The sequence below is a fragment of the Eriocheir sinensis genome, unplaced genomic scaffold, assembly GCF_024679095.1.
Source record: "Eriocheir sinensis breed Jianghai 21 unplaced genomic scaffold, ASM2467909v1 Scaffold683, whole genome shotgun sequence".
Lineage (NCBI taxonomy): Eukaryota > Metazoa > Arthropoda > Malacostraca > Decapoda > Varunidae > Eriocheir > Eriocheir sinensis.
In genome coordinates, this window is record NW_026112035.1 from 180,001 (window position 1) to 188,290 (window position 8,290).

Here is an 8,290-nt window from a genome sequence, read left to right on the forward strand (position 1 = left end):
CTTCACATGGTTAGGGTACGGAGGATGAGGATGAGGATGAGGAGGAGGATGAGGACGAGAGGGAAATCATACAAAGAATAATAGGAACACGGCATATGAATAAGTAAAAGAGGGAAGGGTATAGGAGGGTTGGATAAATAAATGCAGAACAATAAGAGGCAATAGAGAACGATTAAGAGCTTCCGATTAAAGAAGGGATGATGGAGGGGAAAGGGTAGATAGGAGGAAATGAAGGGAAGAGGAGGAGGAAGGGATAAACTGAGTGAATGAGTGAAAGAGGAAAATGTAAGAATGAATGAGGAGGGAGAGAATGAAAGGGGAGGAAGAGGGTATATAAAGCAGTGAGAGTGAATGAGTGAATGAGTGAGTGAGTGAGTGAGTGAGTGAGAGGCAGAGTGATAGAGTGAGTTAGTGAGTGAGAGGCAGAGTGATAGAGTGAGTTAGTGAGTGAGAGGCAGAGTGATAGAGTGAGTTAGTGAGTGACTGGCAGAGTGATAAAGTGAGTGAGTGAGTGAGAGGTAGAGTGATAGAGTGAGTTAGTGAGTGAGGGGCAGAGTGATAAGGCGAGTGAGTGAGTGAGAGGCAGAGTGATGGAGTGAGTTAGGGAGTGAGAGGCAGAGTGATAGAGTGAGTGAGTGAGTGAGAGGCAGAGTGATAGAGTGAGTGAGTGAGTGAGAGGCAGAGTGAGTGAGTGAGAGGCAGAGTGATAGAGTGAGTGAGTGAGTGTGAGGCAGAGTGATAGAGTGAGTGAGTGAGTGAGTGAGAGGCAGAGTGAGTGAGTGAGAGGCAGAGTAATAAAGTGAGTGAGTGAGTTTGTGATATGAAGGGAAGAGCAAAAAAAAGGAAGAGGAGGAAAGGGTAAACTGAGTGAGTGAATGAGTGGATAAGGCAAAAAAAAATAACAATGTGGAAGGAGGTACATAATAGAAAAGGAGAAGCAGGATAAAGAAAGCAGTGAGTGAGTGCGTGAGTGCGTGAGTGAGTGAGTGTGAGTGAGTGAGGAGCGAATTAGGTAAGGGTGAATTAAAAGGGAATGACTGGATAGCATGATAGAAGAAGATTGAAGGGCAGGAACAATGTGAATAACGAAGGGCGGTAGATGAGAGGGAGGTTGAAAGAAAGGAAGAGTGGGGAGTGACAGCCGAGGATGAAAGGGGTGAAGAAACACAACCTTGATAAATGGTTATGACAGCAATGAATGAGAATTGATTTTTTCCCCTTCAATCTCTCTGTCTGTCTGTCTGTCTGTCTCTCTCTCTCTCTCTCTCTCTCTCTCTCTCTCTCTCTCTCTCTCTCTCTCTCTCTTGCAGTATGAATTATGGAGTTAGTTTGTTTAGTATGAAAAGATTAGTTCCTTTTTAAGTAATGAAACTCTGAATCAAGTACACACACACACACACACACACACACACACACACACACACACACACACACACACACACACACACACACACGGAGTCAAACACACCTCTCACTTTTTCCTCCCTCTCTCTCACTCTCAGTCTGCTATATGGACAAGGAGCTGGCTATTAAAATTGCCTTCAGAGGTTGGTGTGTACTCTGCGTATATAAGTAGAAGGAATGGTAGAAGTAGTAGCAGTAGTAGTAGGAGGAGGAGGAGGAATGGTAGTAGTAATAGTAGTTGCTATGGTATTATTGATTGTAGTAGTAATAGTAGTAGTAGTAGTAGTAGTAATAACTCTCTGTAGGACACCCTTATTCGTTTTTCTCTGGGCACGGTGAAGTTAGCGCCATTCTCCGCCACCCTATTAAGCAGTAAACGAATTTCCGGCTACTGCGCGAGAAGTTAGCGAGCTAACAATTTTCCAATGACTCGGCGGTGGCGGACAGGACACTCTTTAGCGATATTTTTGGCCTGATTCTTGTGACTCGAACACACTTTTCCTCCTTTACGTCCAAGTTACTCATTCCTTTTTAACCTAATTTCAAGGGGTTTTATTTATATATCAAACTTGACAATCTAAGAAAAAAATATAATCTAAAAATCTCAGAAATATCTAAAAAAATTAAAATCTCAAAAATCTCAAATCTACAATATAAAAGAATAAAGATAATCTAATGATACTTTTAGTGAAAAAGGTCCTGCTTATCATTTCCTATTTTAAGTTTGTGGAAATCAGAAGTTGTTTGTTTTACTTTGTTTACGCTTTCCGCCTTTTTTTGAAACCTTTAATTAACCTCTCTCGTGCACGCATTTTCATCCCATTTTCTATCATGTCCCATTTTCTTTTGCGGGGGCTGAAGGGGGACTTGTTTACAACTAACCTAACTGAATTCAATCGTTAAACTCTTCCCTGTGCACTCTCAACCCTATTCTCCATTATATTCTATTCTCTGTTGCGGGGGCTGGAGGGGGACTTGTTTACCTCTAACCTAACCCTCTTTGTGGCCCTGACAGAAAGCTTGCCGCTGGTGACGACCCTGGTGGCCATCATCGGGGGCATCGTGTTCCTGGTGGTGGTGGTGGTGGTGATCGTGCTGTTCAAGAAGAAGGGCCGCCAGTACAAAGGTGAGTGATGGGAAGGAAGGAAGGGACGGCAGTACAAAAGTGAGGTGATGGGAAGGAAGGAAGGGACGGCAGTACAGAAGTGAGGTGATGGGAAGGAAGGAAGGGACGGCAGTACAAAAGTGAGGTGATGGGAAGGAAGGAAGGGACGGCACGATAACTGTACGAGGATGAAAGGAAAGGATAGGCAAATGGGAAAACAAAGGATAATAAAAGGATGGGTGCCAGGGTAAATATTCTAAGGGATAATAAAGAAAGGGGAGGGCATTTAGTATTATGATGGGAAAGGGAAGGGTAAAGGGCGATGCAGAATGGTAAAAAGAAAAGTCGCCAGCATAAAGGTAGGATTGAGAAAGGGAAAGAAGGGGTTAGGCGGGGGAGGGGCTAGTTAGTGTGATAAAAGCCTTGAAATCTGTAAAATAGGAGAGTAAAACATTTGAGAAAGAAAACGGATAATGAGAAAGAGAGAAAATGGGTAAGAGTAGCGGCGTGGTAAAGCAAAAATGGCAGAAGAGGAAGGATGAAGTAAAAATCTAGCCCTGTATGAAGGTCGGAAGGGCAAAGAAAGAAAGGAAAGACGAGGACAAGGCACGCTGGTGAAAATAAAGCAGAGTTAATAAACGATTCCACTCTCTCACAGCTTCACGAGTGGCGACAAAAATTCAGCCCGAGGGAGTGAGTGAGAGAGTGAAGGGGGGAGGGAGGAAGTCCTGCTATATATAACACGTCCACTAACAGGTGCAGCGTTGTAAGAGACTTTTACGTAGTGGAACTGGATTAGCTGATGGCCCGACACGCAGCTCGACGCGGACCAATGAACGAACAGACTTGAAAAAAAAGAAAGAAAAAAAGGAGATAAAAAGAGGCTTACAGAGTCGGTTGCTGGTAGGATAAAGCTCGCGCCAACACGTTCTCTTTGCCCGCTACACCTGAGGAACACCTGCTCCGCCCGCTCATGTGTTATGGGGAGAGTAGACGCTTCCCCCGAGGTTCATCTAATGGATCTCTTTTTGGTGATATCCCTAAGGCGTGGACGTCCCCTGGGGAAGTCTACAAGTAGGGCAATGCGTGTGTTCTCTGCGCCACGGGTTGTGAAGTGGTGGTCCCTGTGTCCTTCCGGCGGTGTTGGCTGATGGACAGGTCACACACACACACACACAAGGAGAGAGAAAAAAATGATCCTATGAACATATCCTCATGCTGTTGTTTTCCCTTTGATGTCAGTGATCTAAGAATTATTACGAAAAAAATAGTGGTAGAAATGAGAACAAAAAGTGCTAGGTCCCACGTTCGAATCCGTGTCGCAGTTGAGTGGCGCAGCGTCCGCCGCGCAGCCGGGAATCGAACTTTTCTTCCTTTTCTTCCGAGTGACAGGCCGTCCTCGATCGTACGCCTCGGTGACGCCTGTCCGTCTCTATCCGCGATTTGTGGCTCCGCTAAGTGGCGGTGCGGGCAAGTTTCATCGAGGCTTAAAGGGGACGGACTCTATTCTGTATGCTTGGGTGGGCGACGGGGAGGGGAAGGGAGGGGGAAACGGGAAATGGGAAACGGGAAGAGAAGAGAGGGTTAGGGGAGGGGAGAGGAGGGGAGAAGAGAAGAGAGGGGGGAAGGAGAAATCGGAAGACGGGAGAGTGATGAGAGGAGGAAATGGAAAGAGGGGAGAGAAGGGATGGGAGAAATGGGATTAGGAGAGAAGAGATGAGAGGAGGGGAATGGGAAGAGGGGAGAGGAGAAGAGAGGAGAGGAACGGAAAGAGGGGAGAGGAAGAGAAGGAAGGAGGAACTTGAAGAGAGGCGAGCAGAAAATCGGAGGGGAATGGGAAGAGGTGAGAGGAGGGGAAGAGGGTGAGGAGAATGGGAAGAGGAGAAAGGAGAAGAGAACGAGGGGAATGAGAAGAGGGGAGAGAAGAGAGGGGAAGAAGGGAGAGGAGGGGAAGAGGGTAAGGGGAATGGGAAGAAGGGACAGGAGAAGAGAGTGAGAAAAGGGGAGAGAAGAGAGGGAAGGAAAAATGTGAAGAGGGGAGAGGGAGGGAGTGCATAATTAATACATTTGCGTGGCGGAAGTAAATGGAAAAAAGAACACGGAGAAATATAGTGTTTAGGAAAATGGGACGAGAAGGGGAGGGGCAGGAAGTAGAGAGGAAACAGATAGAGGCAAGGAGGAAGTGCACAGGAGGGATGAAGTTGGGTGGCAAGGGGAAACATGGAAACGTGGAAATGCAGGAGGAGGCAACCAAGACACCTCTCCACCCGAAACTGACCTCTCTCCTGTCCTCGTTCTTTTCTTTTATTGGGGCAGCGCATAGCGGGCTTTTTTTTATTAATGCCTTTGCTTTTATGCCCTTGAGCTGCCTCCCTTGCTGTAAAAAAAAAAAAAAAAAAAAAAAAAAAAAGAGGCAAAAGCACCCGCCATCATCATCACCACTCCCACCACTAAAAACTTTATCCCTTCCACAGATCCCGGCCTGGAGAAGAACAGCATGCGCTCCTCTGACCTCTCCTCCACCCACGACTCCGTGCTGAAGGTGGAGACGCGCACCGCCACGGGAAGCGACCTGTCTCCGTCCGAGGAAGAGGACTACAGCTCGCACGACGACTGGGAGAGCGGTGACGGCAGTTCGGGGATAATGCGACGGCCCCCCCTGCCGCGAGACATCCTGAGGTACTCCGCGGGGGATTATACCGACGCTGGGTTCCCGTTGAAGGTGAGAAAAAGATAGATAGACAGACAGACAGATAGATAGAGATAGATAGATATAGACTAACAGACACACAGACATACAAACAGAGATCGAAAACAGATAGATAAATAGATACAAACACAAAACAGACAAATATACAAATAGAGATAGAAAGAAATAAGGGTGTGTTATATGTGTGTGTGTGTGTGTGTGTGTGTGTGTGTGTACGTCTAGGGGGTGTAGGGAGGGTAAAAGAGGGGAATTATGATAATGGAGGAAGGAGGGAAAAAAAGGAGAGGGAAATTAGGGTATGAGGGAGGGATGGAGGGAGGAAGGATGGGGAGGGAAGCCGAAGAAAGATTAGGGCGATTGTTGAAAATAATGTGTTAGTTTGGAAAAGTTTGTGTGTGTGTGTGTGTGTGTGTGTGTGTGTGTGTGTGTGTGTGTGTGTACTCAACGACCCTCTCCTCACCATTACCAACACCATTACATAATTTCCTCCCAACATTATTTACCCCTATAGAAGCAGCGAGTAGCAAGCTTTTTTTTTTTATTATTGTTTCCTTTTTTTGTGCCCTTGAGCTGTCTCCTTTGTTGTAAAAAAAAAAAAAAAAAAAAAAAAAAAAAAAAAGGGCTCACCTCCATCACCACCACTCCACAACTATCACCACTTCCATCAACACCACAATCATCACCACCACTACCATCAACCCCACTACAACTTACTACTACTACTACCGGCAACACCAATGTCATCACCATCACCACCCTCAACAATCATCAACACAACAACTTACTACCATCAACACCATCATCATCACTACTAAACCCCTCATCACCACTCACAGGAGCAGCCCAACAACACCAGCGGGGGCTACATCAAGTACTACTCCAGAGACTACGACCCACCACCGCCACCTCCACCACTTAGCTTCCACCGCAACTCCATCTACACTACCACCAACGCACCTCCAACGGCCCTCAACAACGTGGACCCTCGCTACTCCGCGGCCTACGGCAACCCATACCTCAAAGTGCCAAGCCTAGGCCGAGGAGGCACGCCGACACTCTATGGCAGCAGTGGCGGGGGGCTGGACGGCGGCACTGTGACGGGGGGCGTGCCGCAGTCCCCCCAGCAGGCCATGTACACGGGCGGGGGGGCACAGGGGCATAGCATGAACAATAACAATAACAACGCCCTCAACAACACCAGCGCCATCTACGGCCAGAACCGGAACAATCTGCGCCTCAGTGCTAACCTCAACAACCAGTACATCACGGTGCCTCAAGGGGACGGCCGCCACGGGGTTCACGGCACGCACATATGAGGGTGTGCCCGCGCCGTCACCTACGTGTAGTGACCGTTCAGGCTAACTTGGCGAAGAAGCCTCGCCCAGCTCCGCCCCGCACCGCCAAGCTCCGCCCCTCCTGCCTCACGTCCACCAATCACGTGTTGTCTCTCCAAGCAGGTACCATGTTCATGCCTCTGGGTGGTGGTCAGAGGAGGAGGGGCTTATTTATGTGTTGTGTATAGTGTGTGTTCATGTTAACTTGGCATGCAAGCTCCGCCCCCTCCTGAGTCCCAACCGCCAATCAGAAGGGTCTTCCTGAGCAACGCCAGTCAGTTGCTTCTGGAAGGGGTTACGGAAGGAGTACATTAAACTTTTAGCGCATGATATCGCTGGAAAGGGGGAAGGAAAGCGGACGAGATTACACATATATATTAACAGACTTCACAAGGAACCTGCAGCCACTCACCTTCCCCCTCATCAAAGCGTGTGTACATATCTCTATATATCTTACTCTTAGCTCTAGACTAAGGCTGTCCTTTGAAGTAACTTAAAACTCAGACGGTTGCTTTATAGACGCTTTGACTAGACGAAAGAATATACAGAAAAAGACAAAATAGAAATATATGGAGTATTTTTTTTGTTGCTGTTCCGAAGAACGACGATTAGACTCTAAGACAAAGTAACATTGAGTATCATTGACGAGACCGATGCCTTTGTTGTTAAATAAGACAATTCAGAGAAAAGGATAACGAAAAAAAGAAAAAAAAAAAAGTCAAGCGAGTCAAGGAAAATAGTTTTGCTCAAGAGTCATCATCATCATCAGGAGGTCGGAAGTGTGTTGCTTCCGGTAGTACCAAAGAGGGTCAGTGTGTGTGTGTGTGTGTGTGTGTGTGAGAGAGAGAGAGAGAGAGAGAGAGAGAGAGAGAGAGAGAGAGAGAGAGAGAGAGAGAGAGAGAGAGAGAGAGAGAGAGAGAGAGAGAGAGAGAGAGACTGAGCATGGCTATTACTATCATATAAACCTTCAATACCCCAATTCATAACACACACACACACACACACACACACACACACACACACACACACACACACACACACATGCACACACAAACAAACATTGGTCACACTGTAAACGATTGAAAGCAAACAAAATAACTTCCTCTATTACGATAAAGCAAACAAAACGAGACTACAACAACAACAAACACGGCTTAATTAAACACAGTGAAAACAAATTATTTCCTTCATGTTGATATTGTAAATTTCCTTCCCTGCAGACATGCACGTCATATCACCCCCTCACGCATATCACTTCCTACTTCCTCCATTCCTCGCTCGAGCCTCTCCTCTTACGCTTCTCTCTCAGTCAATCTTCTTGCACTCCTCTTCTTTCCTTCCTCTATTCGTTTGTTTCTTTTCAATATTTTCCTCTCCTTTCCTTTCATATCTTCAACCCCTTCCGTTTCTCTCTCTGATGTTTGCGTCCCTTTCTTTCTTTACCTGTCCTCTTCATTGCTACCTACTACTACTACTATTACTACTACTAATAATAATAATCTCTTCCAGTCTTCCTTTCTCTTCCAACTCCATGTATTCAAACTATTCCTTCCTCTTATTTCCGATTTTTGTTTCCTTCCAAAGCCATCCTCTTCCCTTCTCTCCACTATTACTCCTCCTCCTCCTCCTCCCTACATTCCCTTTCCTCTCCTAACACTTCTATCCTCCATTTTCTCTCTCTATCGCTATTCCTGCCTCCCCTCTCTCCCCTCACCTGGCTATCACTCCCAGACTCCC

General features: G+C 46.6%; 1 protein-coding gene across 2 annotated transcripts in view; it reads left to right on the plus strand.

Moving 5' to 3' along the window:
* The window catches only part of LOC126993833 (irregular chiasm C-roughest protein-like), a 58,359-nt gene extending 50,870 nt beyond the window's left edge, over positions 1-7,489 (plus strand). For both annotated transcript variants that reach the window (XM_050852973.1, XM_050852974.1), the window contains 3 exons: positions 2,420-2,530; positions 4,984-5,231; positions 6,056-7,489. In XM_050852973.1, coding sequence (XP_050708930.1) covers positions 2,420-2,530; positions 4,984-5,231; positions 6,056-6,535 — 839 coding nt within the window. In that variant the 3' untranslated portion in view covers positions 6,536-7,489. The remainder of the gene's footprint in view (positions 1-2,419; positions 2,531-4,983; positions 5,232-6,055) is intronic.
* The last annotated feature ends 801 nt before the right edge of the window (positions 7,490-8,290 follow it).